At 40.7% G+C, this 17126-nt stretch overlaps 1 protein-coding gene across 2 annotated transcripts in view; it reads right to left on the bottom strand.

Moving 5' to 3' along the window:
• Positions 1-2858: 2858 nt before the first annotated feature.
• The window catches only part of AGMO (alkylglycerol monooxygenase), a 294582-nt gene continuing 280314 nt past the window's right edge, over positions 2859-17126 (bottom strand). For both annotated transcript variants that reach the window (XM_056518904.1, XM_056518905.1), the window contains one exon: positions 2859-3219. In XM_056518904.1, coding sequence (XP_056374879.1) covers positions 3136-3219 — 84 coding nt within the window. In that variant the 3' untranslated portion in view covers positions 2859-3135. The remainder of the gene's footprint in view (positions 3220-17126) is intronic.

Here is a 17126-nt window from a genome sequence, read left to right as displayed (position 1 = left end):
TTAAGAAGTTGGAAAATCTTACAAAGAGTTAAGCCATTCCTAGACATCACAAAATGAATGCAAGTGATAGATAGCTGCTAGTATACTAATAATGATAAGTCTTTATTTATTGTTGTCCTTAGTGGGATTTGAACCCAAGGCCCCAGCACTGCAAGGCAGCAGTGCTAACCACTAAGTCACCATGCTGCCCTAAGGGCAGCATGGTGACTTAGTGGTTAGCACTGCTGCCTTGCAGTGCTGGGGCCTTGGGTTCAAATCCCACTAAAGACAACAATAAATATAGTATACTAATAAGAAAACTCAGACATAGATCGCTGAAAATTCTACAAAAAATAGCATTTTCCAATCTGCATGGAATTTTTGTTTAGAATGTATTTTTTTTGCTTAAAATCGCCTCTACCTAATATTAGTCTAATACTATAGCAATAGTAAAGTGTAGGAACCAAATGTGTGATTAATGCTGATATAATGTTTCTGATACAGTAATGGGTTTTCAATATCCTGATCCTGTTCCCAGTCAGATCTTCATTCCATCATTACGGAGCTCCCGAGAGTTTCCTCGGCTTCCACTGCTGGACCGGATACTATTTCTCTTCTGTATTGAGGAGCGTCCTCTATATCTGGCTTAAATTGCTTAGGAAGAAGATTTTTTTTTCCGGTCTGGGTGTGACAGATAGAGTGACCTTATTTTACTGTTTATTGTCCTCTACCCAAACTGATTCAGAACCTTCTGACCCGAGCAATAGTTATCAGATTATTTTATTACAGGTGCTAAACATTAGGAGTCAGTCCTGTAATAAAATTATCTGCTAACTATCACTGACAAAATATGTACAAGGATATTCAATCTATAATATTGTTCCATTTGTGCAATAAAAAATAATGAAAAATAATAAAATAATATATACTACTACAATATATAACTACTAAAATACTGCCCCTATATACAAGAATATAACTACTATCATACTGCCCCTATATACAAGAATATAACTACTATCATGCTGCTCCTATATACAAGAATATAACTACTATAATACTGTCTCCTATGTACAAGAATATAACTACTATAATACTGCTCCTATATACAAGAATATAACTACTATAATACTGTCTCCTATGTACAAGAATATAACTACTATCATACTGCTCCTATATACAAGAATATAACTACTATAATACTGCTCCTATATACAAGAATATAACTACTATAATACTGCCTCCTATATACAAGAATATAACTTCTATAATACTGCCTCATATATACAAGAATATAACTACTGTAATACTGCCTCCTATATACAAGAATATAACTACAATAATACTGCTCCTATATACAAGAATATAACTACTATAATACTGCCTCCTATATACAAGAATATAACAACTATAATACTGCTCCCATGTACAGGAATATAACTACTGTAATACTGCCTCTTATGTACAGGAATATAACTACTGTAATACTGCCTCTTATATACACGAATATAACTACTACAATAATGCCTCCTATATACAAGAATATAATTACTATAATACTGCTCCTATATACAAGAATATAACTACTATAATACTGCCTCCTATATACAAGAATATAACTACTATAATACTGCTCCTATATACAAGAATATAACTACTATAATACTGCTCCTATATACAAGAATATAACTACTATAATACTGCTCCTATATACAAGAATATAACTACTATAATACTGCTCCTATATACAAGAATATAACTACTATAATACTGCTCCTATATACAAGAATATAACTGCTATAATAGTGCCTCCTATATACAAGAATACAACTACTATAATACTGCTCCTATATACAAGAATATAACCACTATAATACTGCTCCTATATACAAGAATATAACTACGATAATACTGTTCCTATATACAAGAATATAACTACTATAATATTGCTCCTATATACAAGAATATATCTACTATAATACTGTTCCTATATACAAAAATATAACTACTATAATACTGCTCCTATATACAGGAATATAACTACTATAATACTGCTCATATATATACAAGAATATAACTAATATAATTCTGTTCCTATATACAAGAATATAACTACTATAATACTGCTCCTATATACAAGAATATAACTACTATAATACTGCTCCTATATACAAGAATTTAACTACTATAATACTGCCTCCTATATACAAGAATATAACTACTATAATACTGCTCCTATATACAAGAATATAACTACTATAATACTGCTCCTATATACAAGAATATAACTACTATAATACTGTCTCCTATATACAAGAATATAACTACTATAATACTGTCTCCTATATACAAGAATATAACTACTATAATACTGCTCCAATATACAAGAATATAACTACTATAATACTGCTCCTATATACAAGAATATAACTACTATAATACTGCCTCCTATATATACAAGAATATAACTACTATAATACTGCTCCTATATACAAGAATATCACTACTATAATACTGCTCCTATATACAAGAAAATAACAACTATTATACTGCCCCCTATATACAAGAATATAACTACCATAATACTGCTCGTATATACAAGAATATAACTACTATAATACTGCACCTATATACAAGAATATAACTACTATAATACTGCTCCTATATACAAGAATATAACTACTATAATACTGCCCCTATATACAAGAATATAACTACTATAATACTGCTCCTATATACAAGAATATAACTACTATAATACTGCCTCCTATATACAAGAATATAATTAATGCTATGATGCCCCTTTTTCCCATTCTTGTATTCTACTAGATAGCGGTACAGTTTCTGCTTTAAATAATAAACCCGATGAGAATTGGCAGAGAATTATATATTTATTATAAAATGATTTTGTACAAATTATTTACAGATAAAAACATTTTATCCCATTGAATATTTCTTCATTTCGCTAATTATTGCTCAGTCATTAGATGACAGGAATCACCCGACTTATATATCACCCCTTCTGGTGATGTCATTACAATGAATATTCTCATCTCTGAGGTTTTCTCACTTTTCTTTACAAATATCCGAAAACGCTGACGGTTAAATTCATGGGATAGAATCTATAGGTCGCCATTTTCTGAATGTTCTGAAGTATCACTCCTGCTTCTCCGGAATCTTGGTGAAGAGTTGTCTCATGGCTTGTATTCCCCATACAACAGTGCAAATTAAAAATATCGCCTAGAAATAAAAAAAGAAAATTTAAATTAAAACAAAAAGAAAAAAAATTTGACTATAATTTGTTTACTTAAGATCAGTGGTCTCAAACTGTGGCCCTCCAGGTGTTGCAAAATTTCAACTCCCAGCATGCCGGGACAGCCAAAAGCCTGTCTGCCTTCTCCAGAGGATCCACACTGACCCTAAAAAGGTAAATCAAGGCTTCCTTCTAATCTTATCCCTTTATTGCAGTGGTCTCAAACTGCAGCCCACCAGATGTTGCAAAACTTCAACTCCCCTCATGCCCGGACAGCCGTTGGCTGTCCGGGCATGCTGGGAGTTGAAGTTTTGCAACATCTGGAGGGCCACAGTTTGAGACCACTGCCTAAGATTAAAGGGGTACTCCGGTGAAAATTATTATTTTTTTTTTAAATCAACTGGTGCCAGAAAGTTAAACAGATTTGTAAATTACTTCTATTAAAAAATCTTAATCCTTCCTGTACTTATTAGCTGCTGAATACTACAGTGGAAATTCTTTTCCGTTTGAAACACAGAGCTCTCTGCTGACATCATGAGCACAGTGCTCTCTGCTGACATATCTGTCCATTTTAGGAACTTGTCCAGAGTAAAAGGAAATCCCCATAGCAAACATATGTTGTTCTGGACAGTTCATAAAATGGACAGAGATGTCAGCAGAGAGCACTGTACTTGTGATGTCAGCAGAGAGCTCTGTGTTTCAAAAAGAAAAGAATTTCCGCTGTAGTATTCAGCAGCTAATAATTACAGGAAGGATGAAGATTTTTTAATAGAAGTAATTTACAAATCTTTTTAACTTTCTGGCACCAATTGTTTTAAAAAAAAAATTTTTTCACCGGAGTATCCCTTTAAGTTGGGTGGTCAGCTCATTTAAAGCTGACCAAGAATGCAAATAAGCATATGGCTAGGTAGGGTTAGTCATCAGGATTTCAGGGCATATGTTTTTATTTTATTAGTCTTCTCCATCAATGAGATATAAGCCTTTTGTTATTATTCAAATGAGGCTTAAAGGGTGGAAAATATATATTTTTAAATCAACTTGTGACAGAAAGTTAAACAGATTTGTAAATTACTTCTTTTAAAAAAATCTTAATCCTTCCAGTACTTATCAGTTTGCTGTATGCTCCAAAGGAAGTTGTGTAGTTCTTTTCAGTTTGACCACAGTGCTCCCTGCTGACAACTCTGTCCATATCAGGAACTGCCCGGAGTAGGTGAGGTTTACTATGAGGATTTGCTCCTACTCTGGACAGTTCCGGACATGGACAGAGGTGTCAGCAGAGAGCACTGTGGTCAGACAGAAAGGAAATTAAAAAAGAAAACAACTACCTCTGTAGTATACAGCAGCTGATAAGTGCTGGAAGGATTAAGACGTAATTTACAAATCTGTTTAACTTTCTGGCACCAGTTGATTTAAAAAAAAATAAAAAAATTCCATCCGAGTACCCCTTTAACCCCTTAAGGACAATGGACGTACTCCTACGCCCCCGTTTCCGAGTCCTTAAGGACCGAGGACGTAGGAGTACGTCCTGTCCTTTCCCGGCCCCCTGCCGCTAGCCGGAGGGGAGCCGGTGCCCGATGCCTGCTGAAATCGTTCAGCAGGCATCGCGGCATATCGCCCAGGGGGGTCATTATGCCCCCCATGCCGGCGATGGCCGCAGATCGCTGGACAATTCAGTCCAGCGATCTGCGGCAGATTCCGGGTCAATCGGGTCTCCAGTGACCCGGTGAACCGGAATTACTGGCTGATCGGGGCCGTCAGAGACGGCCCCAAACAGCCAGAGCCTGCAGGGGTGAGGTGGCACTGGTGCCACCTCACGATCGCCCTGATTCGTCGGCCGGATTACCGGCCGACCAATCAGGGCGCCTGCTGCGGGTGTCACTCCCGCACCCGCTCCTCTTCCGCTGGGGATCCCGATCCCCGGCGTTAATGTTGGGATCGGGGCCCCAGGAGCGACGACAGCGGCGGCGGCGGGACTGACCTGTGCGGCGAGGATCGTTGGAGGTGAGTCACAGCCTCCTGCTGTTGCTTAGCAACAGCTCCCAGCATGCAAAAAGGGCATGCTGGGAGCTGTAGTTATGCAACAGCAGGAGGCAGACCACCACAACTCCCAGCATGCACTTATGGGCATGCTGGGACTTATGGTTTTGCAACAGCTGGAGGCACATTCTTTCTATGGAAAAGTGTACCTTCAGCTGTTGTGTAACTACAACTCCCAGCTTGCACGAACAGCTTAAGTGCATGCTGGGAGTTGTAGTGGTGCATCTGCTGGTTGCATAACTACAACTCCCAGCATGCCCGTTGGCTGTCGGTGACTGCTGAGAGTTGTAGTTTTGCAACAGCTGAAGGCACACTGAGTTAAGTAGCAAACCAGTGTGTCTCCAGCTGTTGCATAACTACAATCCCCAGCATCCCCAGCCAAAGTAGTATGCCTCCCGCTGTTGCATAACTACAACACCCAGCATACCCTTCCGCTGTCCGTACATGCTGGGGGTTGTAGCTTTTGCAACAGCTGAAGGCACACTGGTTGCAAAACACTGAGTTTGTTGCCAAACTCGGTGTTTCACAACCTGTGTGTCTCCAGCTGTTGCAAACTACAACTCCCAGCATGCACTGATAGACCGTACATGCTGGGAGTTGTAGTTTTGCAACAGCTGGATGTCCCCCCCCCCCCCCCCCCCAATGTGAATGTACAGGGTACACTAACATGGGCGGAGGATTACAGTAAGTATCCGGCTGCAAGTTTGAGCTGCAGCAAATTTTCTGCTGCAGCTCAAGCTGCCAGCGAGAAACTACTGTGAACCCCCCGCCCGTGTGACTGTACCCTAAAAACACTACACTACACTAACACACAATAAAATAAAAAGTAAAAAAACACTACATATACACATACCCCTACAATAAAAATGAAAAACGTCTGGTACGCCACCGTTTCCAAAACGGAGCCTCCAGCTGTTGCAAAACTATAACTCCCAGCATGCACTTATAGACCCTACATGCTGGGAGTTGTAGTTTTGCAACAGCTGGATGTTGGCCCCCTCCCCCCCCAATGTGAACGTACAGGGTACACTCACATGGGCGGAGGATTACAGTAAGTATCCGGCTGCAAGTTTGAGCTGAGGCAAATTTTCTGCTGCAGCTCAAGCTGCCAGCGAGAAACTACTGTGAACCCCCGCCCGTGCGACTGTACCCTAAAAACACTACACTACACTACCACAAAATAAAATAAAAAGTAAAAAACACTACATATACACATACCCCTACACAGCCCCCCTCCCCAATAAAAATGAAAAACGTCTGGTACGCCACTGTTTCCAAAACGGAGCCTCCAGCTGTTGCAAAACAACTGCTCCCAGTATTACCAGACAGCCACTGACTGTCCAGGCATGCTGGGACTTTTACAACAGCTGGAGGCACCCTATTTGGGAATCACTGGCGTAGAATACCCCTATGTCCACCCCTATGCAAGTCCCTAATTCAGGCCTCAAATGCGCATGGCGCTCTCACTTTGGAGCCCTGTCGTATTTCAAGGCAACAGTTTAGGGCCACATATGGGGTATCGCCGTACTCGGGAGAAATTGGGCTTCAAATTTTGGGGGGGATTTTCTGCTATTACCCTTTTTAAAAATCTAAAATTTTTGGGAAACCAACATTTTAGGTAAAAATGTTTTTTTTTTTTACATATGCAAAAGTTGTGAATCACCTGTGGGGTATTAAGGTTCACATTACCCCTTGTTACGTTCCCCGAGGGGTCTAGTTTCCAAAATGGTATGCCATGTGTTTTTTTTTTGCTGTCCTGGCACCATAGGGGCTTCCTAAATGCGGCATGCCCCCAGAGCAAAATTTGCTTTCAAAAAGCCAAATGTGACTCCTTCTCTTCTGAGACCTGTAGTGCGCCAGCAGAGCACTTCTCACCCCCATATGGGGTGTTTTCTGAATCGGGAGAAATTGGGCTTCAAATTTTGGGGGGTATTTTCTGCTATTACCCTTTTTAAAAATGTAAAAATTTTGGGAAACCAAGCATTTTAGGTAAAACATTTTTTTTTTTTTTTTTTACATATGCAAAAGTCGTGAATCACCTGTGGGGTATTAAGGTTCACTTTACCCCTTGTTACGTTCCCTGAGGGGTCTAGTTTCCAAAATGGTATGCCATGTGGTTTTTTTTTGCTGTCCTGGCACCATAGGGGCTTCCTAAAGGTGACATGCCCCCCAAAAACCATTTGACGCTCCTTCCCTTCTGAGCCCTCTACTGCGCCCGCCGAACAATTAAAATGGACATATGAGGTATGTGCTTACTCGAGAGAAATTGGGTTTCAAATACAAGTAAAAATTTTCTCCTTTTTACCCCTTGCAAAAATTCAAAAATTGGGTCTGCAAGAACATGCGAGTGTAAAAAATGAAGATTGTGAATTTTCTCCTTCACTTTTCTGCTATTCCTGTGAAACACCTAAAGGGTTAATACACTTACTGAATGTCATTTTGAATACTTTGGGGGGTGTAGTTTTTATAATGGGGTCATTTATGGGGTATTTCTAATATGAAGACCCTTCAAATCCACTTCAAACCTGAACTGGTCCATGAAAAATAGCGAGTTTGAAAATTTTGTGAAAAATTTCCAAATTGCTGCTGAACTTTGAAGCCCTCTGGTGTCTTCCAAAAGTAAAAACTCATAAATTTTATGATGCAAACATAAAGTAGACATATTGTATATGTGAATCCAAAAATGTTTTATTTTGAATATCCATTTTCCTTACAAGCAGAGAGCTTCAAAGTTAGAAAAATGCAAAATTTTCTTTTTTTTCATCAAATTTTGGGATTTTTCACCAAGAAAGGATGCAAGTTACCATAAAATTTTACCACTAAGTTAAAGTAGAATATGTCACGAAAAAACAATCTCGGAATCAGAATGATAACTAAAAGCATTCCAGAGTTATTAATGCTTAAAGTGACAGTGGTCAGAATTGCAAAAAACGCTCTGGTCCTTAAGGTGTAAAATGGCCTGGTCCTTAAGGGGTTAAAGAGGGTACTCCGGTGAAAACCTTTTTTTTTTTTTTTTTTATTTTATTTTTAAATCAACTTGTGCCAGAAAGTTAAACAGATTTGTAAATTACTTCTATTAAAAATTCTTAATCCTTCCTGTATTTATTAGCTGCTGAATACAACAGTGGAAATTCTTTTCTTTTTGAAACGCAGAGCTCTCTGCTGACATCACGAGCACAGTGCTCTCTCTCTGCTGACATCTCTGTCCATTTTAGGAACTGTCCAGAACAGTATATGTTTGCTGTGGAGATTTTCTCCTAGTCTGGACAGTTCCTAAAATGGACAGAGATGTCAGCAGAGAGCACTGTGCTCGTGATGTCAGCAGAGAGCTCTGTGTTTCAAACAGAAAATAATTTCCTCTGTAGTATTAAGGAGCTAATAAGTACTGGAAGGATTAAGATTTTTTTAATAGAAGTAATTTACAAATCTGTTTAACTTTCTGGCACCAGTTGATTTAAAAAAAAAAAAAAAAGTTTTTCACCGGAGTACCCCTTTAAGGGCCAAGAGGGCATTCCAAAACATGGCAAGAGTCAAGATAAGTCCAGCCAATGTCCTCTTTATCTAATTGCTCTGAATCAAACAGCCAAGGCGAATACAAGTGGGCCAAAGGACAGTGTTAAAGAAGATATTGGTTAGACTTAGCTGGTGTTCTGCTGTGGTGGGGAACGCCCTCTGGGCACTTAGACCTAATTTGCATAATTACTAAAAGGCTTATATCTCAGCAGTGGAGTGGACTAGCAAAATAAATAATGTATTCCTGAAATCCTAATGACTAGCCCTATCTAACTATGTACTTATTTACACCCTTGTTTTCCTGCTCACATGTCCACTTTAACATTTTTGGAATGCAACCAAATCTTCTAATTATCCGGTCAGTAGCCTCTATGTGTCACCTAAACATTTCCTGAGATACTATAATTGTACTCCTATTCAGGGGTCAAGTCCTGGACAAAAACACTGATGGAACTCACCCATGATTTCCACTCAAGGGCTGGTCCTACAGGACTCCTGCTAATGGGAATGGTGTTCATATTGTAGAAAAAGTGCAGGAACTCAGTTCCCACGCATTCCTGCAGGACTTGACCCCTGCTCCTATTACACCCTGTCATAAAAGCACTGCAGCTATTTGGCACCCTTACCTCTCAAAAACATGGAAAAAAAATGCGATCAAAATAGAAATACATTTTTTTTATTAATAAATCTACAGCTCAAACCCCGGAAGTCGGTAGACAAAAAAAAATTGTCGTTTTGAGAATATGGCAGTGCAATTTTTTGTTTAGAAAAAAAACTAAAACAATATAAAAAGAAATAAAAAAAAACTAAAACAAAATAAAAAGAAATTTGTTTTTCAATACATGATATAGCAAAAAATACTTGTTCAAACCTAATGTCCACAACAACAAAAAAGAAATATGGGAGGGGAAATTGTGATCGTGCTTACTCAGCTTTTTTTTGTACATTCAACAAAATTTTTGGCGTAAACGACAATTTAGAAAAAATAAATAAATATTGTCGTTTTTTTTAAATTCCATTTCGCTACTAAAAGTTATTTTATCGAAACTCCTTTAAATGATTAGATTAATCTTATAGATTTATCAAATGCGACAATTTAAAATTGTCGCAATTTTCTTTCTAACTCAATCTCTTTCCAGCCCAGACCACTCTTTAACCCCTTAAAGGGGTACTCCGGCGCTAAGACTTCTTATCCCCTATCCAAAGGATAGGGGATAAGATGCCTGATCGCGGGGGTCCAGCCGCTGTGGACCCCCGTGATCTTTCACGCAGCACCCCGTTACCATCAGCCCCTGGAGCATGTTAGTTCCGGGTCTGTTGACTGGCGATCACGGGGCCGGAGTATTGTGACGTCACGGCTCCGCCCCCGTGTGATGTCACTCTCCGCCCCTTCAATGCAAGCCTATGGGAGGTGTGACAGCTGTCACGCCCCCTCCCATAGGCTTGCATTGAGGGGACGGAGCGTGACGGAGCGTTACATAACTCTATTATATTTCCATCCACAGACCCATACGAGGACTTGTTTTTTGCGTCACCAACTGTACTTTGTAATGACATCACTTATTTTACCATAAAATGTACAACGCAACCAAAAAAATATTATTTATGTGGGAAAATGTAAAAGAAAACCACAATTTAGCAAATTTTGGAAGGTTTTGTTTTTACGCTGTACACTTTACGGTAAAAATGACGACATGTTTTCTTTATTCTATGGGTCAATATGATTAAAATGATACCCATGTTATATGCTTTTCTATTATTGTTGCGCTTAAAAAAATCTCAAACTATTTTAACAAAATTAGTATGTTTGAAATTGCCCTATTTAGACCACCTATAGCTTTCTCATTTTTCCGTATACGGGGCGGTATGAGGACTCATTTTTTGTGCCGTGATCTTTAGTTTTTATTGGTACCAAGTTTGCTTAGGTTTTACTTTTTATTAAAAAAAAATTTTTATAAAATGTGACAAAAAAGCAGCAATGTTGGACTTTTTTTTTATTTTTTTTTTTACGTTTATACTGTAATGATTTCAATTTTTATTGGGGGAGGAGATTTTTCAAAAATGTTTATTTTTGTTATTTAAAAAAAAAAACTTTTTTACACTTTAATAGGAGACTATTTATAGCAACCATTTGATTGCTAATACTGTTCATTGCTATGCATAGGGCATAGCACTGATCAATGTTATCTGTGATCTTCTGCTCAATCTCAGACCAGAGCAAAAGACCCCTGGAGACGGATGGAGGCAGGTGAGGGGACCTCCATCCGCCATTATGGATGATTTGAGGCCCGCGGCAGCGCTGCGGGTGATCCGATCATCCATATAAAGGCGAGCTCAGGGAGGACAGAAGGGCATCTCTATTGATCACAGGATCTAAGGGGTTAATGGCAGACATCCGCGCGATCGCGGATGTCCACCAATACCGGCGGGTCCCTGGCTGCTGACAGCAGCCGGGACCTGCCACGCATGGCGGAGAGTAAATGTACATCATGGTGCGTTAAGTACCCTGGCACCATGATGTACATTTACGTCAATTGTTGTTAAGGGGTTAAAAGCTATTTAGCTTTTTGTGAGGAATGTATTTTTCTCTTTTTTTTTTTTTTTTTTTTTTTTACAAATTTGGCGCAAGTGCACATCCAGTATGCACTGGCAAACAGTGGGAAAAGTAACTTGATTTACACAGACATTGATAAATTCTCCCCCCTGGTTCTTAGAGAGCAAGAAGAAAAACAAACAAAAAAAAAATGCTGCCACCAAATGAGAAATATATTGTGAAATTGATCAGTTCAGAAGTTTTTGATTTTTTTAGAATAAACAATGAAAATTCAGTAAATTTTTGGAATGTATGGAAACTGCTATGGATACAATTGTCCAAGACCAAACTCTAAGACTCGGTAGATCGGTAAATTATAACACTATACAGATTTCAGGCTCGGGGCCCCTCATCAGGTGAATAAACTCTTCAGATAAAGAACATCTTGTGATTTTTGTAAACATTCGCTTTTGGCCGGAGTTGTGAGATTGTAGAAATGTTTCAAGAGCGAATGATAAATGACCCGACATAATCCCCCCCATGTGTATACAAGTCAGAGCCTTTGAATGAAGATAATTCACGCAAATATCATATTTATGGTAAGAAGAGAACAGGATCAAATATTCAAGATTGTGATTAATGGATCGAACAATGAAGAAAAAAAAAAAAATCACTACTGGAAAATAGTTCCCGTCCAAGAGTAACAACCGCGGTATGGAGATGGGGCCAACTACCATTTCATTACACCCATTCTGTACTCATTTGGGAATGGGCCATGTCCACTTTGTTCTCCCACTGTATTATTTATTACTGTATTATAATTGAATTTTTTTTTTTATACTATGAATAAAATCTTTATTTCCAATATAAACACAATATATAACATTTTGACTGGTTAAATAAAATAAAAAAATAAAAAAAGTTCCCAAAAAGTTTAAATAAATGTGCTTCTTTGATACAATGCTGCACTGCAGCCAGGATCTGGGAGTAACCGTGTATAAAGTCTTCATTTACAACATAAATGCAATATATTAACTTTTTGACGCCCCCTCCCATAGACTTTCTGACGCCCCCTCCCATAGACTTGCATTGAGGGGGCATGGCCGTGACGTCATGAGCCTCCGCCCCGCATTGAAAGTCATCTGGCACGGAGCGAAGTTCGCTCCATGCACCGGAAGTCTGGGGTGCCGCAGTGACTGCTGTCACTGAAACAAGTCAACTCCTGCACATAGTCAAGTCAAGTCTAATTTCAAGTCAAGTTAACAACAAGTATATTGGTCCAGCAAACTGTGAGGTCCTCTGGGTCCTGGCCCCCTCTCTGGGAATTCTGGCCTTAGCTGTGAAGATAATTACACCTGTCTTCTGTTCAGTAAAGCCTCCGTTTGACCATTGCTAGTTGTGGACTCTCCGGGTGTGTGGTGTTTCGGAACCCGAAAGCCACACTGGCGTCACGAACACTAGGGGTTAATACCATACAGCCCCCGGGGGCTAATATCATCTGATCCCACCAACCTATACCACTACACCCATGGTCCCGCCATACACCCATGGTCCACCACAATTTTAGCTTCAGATTTGTGCCAAAGTAAATTCAAAAAGCAGGAAAAAGTTCAAAAAGTTATTACTGTGCCCTATTGGGAAAATTTTTGTTGAGCGTTTATTTTTTATAATAATTCCTACTTCCATTGAAAAACTGGCCATGTCAACTTTTGCCTTCTCAATGTATTATTATTAATTAATTAAAAATTAGTAAATTTGTTAAAATTGGGTGTAAATCGCTCAAAATCCCTTGGATAAGACCAGAATAAGTTTTGTCTCAAACAAAAGAATTGATTGTCCTAAATTTTTTTGTATAGTACTAAGCCAAGTGACTAACACCAAATTTGCTGGCCGCCATAGTCAGCGATTCATCTGAATCGAATTCCAATAATTTCACATTTTGTCAAATCTGACATTTTTTGTAAAATTTAGAACACGTTTAGTTTGTGCCGAATTGATACAAATTTTATTGTTTATAAAAAAAAATAATTTTTAATACTTTGTAATTTAAAAAAAATATTTATTTCTATTAAAACACACATGACCAAAAAAAAAAAAAAAGAGCTCCTGTAATACCATAGAGAACTTGAGCCAGGGGTCTACTTGGAACCATGTATAGAGTCGTAACGTACAACATAAACACAGTACATAACATTTTCTCCTAAAGCTATATTGGTGCCAAAGGTCTACATGTAACCTACAGATTAGGTAACTTCTCTGGATGTTCTGCCAAAGACGAGACCTCCCAAATAGGTTCTCTTGATTCTAAGTTTGAGCTATAAACTTTATCCGACCAGGATTTCTGCCCTAGATTTGTCTTCGATTCCTTTTAAAAAGTTAGAAAATGGAAAAAAAATAAAAATGACGTCTCATTGGGAAAGTTGTTGAGATAATGGAGTGAAAAAACCATCCCATATTTTTGAAAAATGGGGGCCAATAAATATATTATTAACGCCCTACTCAAGGCAACTGATGATGTCAACTTTTCTTCTCTCGTCCTAATGTATTATTTATGACCGTATTAAAATCGATTTTTATAGGTATAAAGTATTTCCACTAAAAATACACTCAACTTTTGCTATATAAAAAATAAAGAAATAAATAAAATAAAGAAATATTCATAAATTGCTTAGTATTACGGTATTGTACCACAGCCAGGGGTCTATGTAAGTGTAGCCCTCGCTAACAATTTTATTAATATTAAAGGAGATCTGCGGTGTATAACACTTATCCCCTATACGGCTATAGGGGATAAGTGTCTGATCGCTGGGGGTCCGAACACTGGGACCCCTGCAATCTCCTATACGGGTCCCGGCTCTTCCTCGGCTCGCCGGTGCAGGAGGTGTGTCGGCTGCAGCATGATGCCGGAGTTGATACGCCCCCTCCATGTATCTCTATGGGAGAGGCGGAGATGCAGCGTTCATGCATCCCCGCCTCTCCCATAGAGCTGTACTGGGGGGGGGAGGTCGACGACACGCGCATTAGCCGCGCACACCTGTGGCAATGCCTGGACCCCGTACAGGAGATCGCAGGGGGTCCCAGCGATCGCAGGGGTACGGTGTCCATTTTAGGGCATCGTCAGTCGTCAGACATAACTTCATCCTCCGTCAGGAGAAACGGCGTCCCGCCTCCTCCTTCGGACCAATCGCCGTCAGTCATCAGCCGCAACTCCATCCTCCGTCATGTGAAACTGCGTCCCGCCTCCTCCCTCACACAAATCGCCGTCCTCCTTCAGCCGCAACTCCGTCCTCCCTCATCCAAAACACTGTCATGCCTCAGACTAATCTCCCTCAGAAGCAACTTACTGTCGTATAGCAGAGCCGACGCTGCACAGCACGTATAGCAGAGTCAAAACTGTGAAACTTGCAGGTGTACTACATGTGCTACAGAGTCCGTATAGCATAGTCGATACTGAATAGCGTGTACAGCAGAACCCGTATAGCAGAGCAGACACTGAATAGTGTGTACAGCAGAACCCGTATAGCAGAGTCGACACTGAATAGCATGTACAGCACAACCCGTATAGCAGAGCCAACACTGAATAGCGTGTACAGCAGAACCCATATAGCAGAGCCGACACTGAATAGTGTGTACAGCAGAACCCGTATAGCAGAGCCGACACTGAATAGCATGTACAGCAGAACCTGTATAGCAGAGCAGACACTGAATAGTGTGTACAGCAGAACCCGTATAGCAGAGCCGACACTGAATAGCGTGTACAGCAGAACCCGTATAGCAGAGAGCCGACACTGAATAACATGTACAGCACAACCCGTATAGCAGAGAGCAGACACTGAATAGCGTGTACAGCAGAACCCGTATAGCAGAGCCGACACTGAATAGCGTGTACAGCAGAACCCGTATAGCAGAGCCAACACTGAATAGCATGTACAGCACAACCCGTATAGCAGAGCCGACACTGAATAGCGTGTACAGCAGAACCCGTATAGCAGAGAGCCAACACTGAATAGCATGTACAGCACAACCCGTATAGCAGAGCCGACACTGAATAGCATGTACAGCAGAACCCGTAGAGCAGAGCCGACACTGAATAGCGTGTACAGCAGAACCCGTATAGCAGAGCCGACACTGAATAGCGTGTACAGCAGAACCTGTATAGCAGAGCCGACACTGAATAGTGTGTACAGCAGAGCCCGTATAGCAGGGCCGACACTGAATAGTGTGTACAGCAGAACCCGTATAGCAGAGCCGACACTGAATAGCATGTACAGCAGAAACCGTATAGCAGAGCCGACACTGAATAACATGTACAGCAGAACCCGTATAGCAGAGCCGACACTGAATAGCGTGTACAGCAGAACCCGTATAGCAGAGCCGACACTGAATAGCGTGTACAGCAGAACCCGTATAGCAGAGCCGACACTGAATAGCATGTACAGTAGAACCCGTATAGCAGAGCCGACACTGAATAACGTGTACAGCAGAACCCGTATAGCAGAGCCGACACTGAATAACGTGTACAGCAGAACCCGTATAGCAGAGCCGACACTGAATAGCATGTACAGTAGAACCCGTATAGCAGAGCCGACACTGAATAACGTGTACAGCAGAACCCGTATAGCAGAGCCGACACTGAATAGCGTGTACAGCAGAACCTGTATAGCAGAGCCGACACTGAATAGTGTGTACAGCACAACCCGTATAGCAGGGCCGACACTGAGTAGCGTGTACAGCAGAACCCGTATAGCAGAGCCGACACTGAATAGTGTGTACAGCAGAACCCGTATAGCAGAGCCGACACTGAATAGCGTGTACAGCAGAACCCGTATAGCAGAGCCGACACTGAATAGCGTGTACAGCAGAACCCGTATAGCAGAGCCGACACTGAATAGCATGTACAGCAGAACCCGTATAGCAGAGCCGACACTGAATAACGTGTACAGCAGAACCCGTATAGCAGAGCCGACACTGACTCGGCTCTGCTACACGGCAGGAAGGTTTTTCATCTGAGGTATGATGGAGTTTCGGATGAGAGACTTTAGGATGACAAAGGAAGGAGGAGGGAGTTGCGGCTGATGCCTGACGGAGATTGGAGGGAGGAGGCGGGACGCCGTTTCACATGACGGAGGACGGAGTTACGTCTGATGACTGACGATGTCCTAAAATGGTCTCCTGCAGATAGGGGAGAAGTGTTCTACACCCCAGATCTACTTTAAAAAAAGTAAAAACAAAACACTGGTCATTGACATAGTCCGCTAAATCAAAGTAGTCATCTGCATATGCGGATCTGAAATGAGAAGACAAAAAAAAAACACGAAAAATAAGGCAGGGTTTCCAGACAGGACGCTGCCAGCATTTGCAAAACTTCAACTCCCAGCATGCCTGGGCATGCTGGGAGTCGAAGTCTTGCAACAACCGGAGGGGCACAGTTTGTGACCACTGGTCTATGTGAAACTGTTAAAAGTGTTCGCATGAACCCAATCCATAATTTTTAACTTAAAGGGGTATTCCGGGCAAAAACATTTTATCCCCTATCCAAAGGATTGGGGATAAGATGTCTGATTGCGGGGGACCTGCTCTCAAGACCTTCACGATCTCCCTGCAGCACCCGCATTCTATGTGGGTGAAGAATATCCAGTTTTGGAAGCTTCCGGGTTTCCGGGACTGGGGACGTGACGTCACGCCACGCCCCCTCCATTCATGTCTATGGGAGGGGACGTGACGTCACGCCACGTCCCCTCCATTCATGTCTATGGGAGGGGACGTGACGTCACGCCACGCCCCCTCCATTCATGTCTATGGGAGGGGACG

Source organism: Hyla sarda, chromosome 5, assembly GCF_029499605.1.
Source record: "Hyla sarda isolate aHylSar1 chromosome 5, aHylSar1.hap1, whole genome shotgun sequence".
In the NCBI taxonomy this organism is placed as follows: Eukaryota; Metazoa; Chordata; class Amphibia; order Anura; family Hylidae; genus Hyla; species Hyla sarda.
Note: the sequence above shows the minus strand (reverse complement) of the source record. Positions and strands in the feature narration are given on the sequence as shown.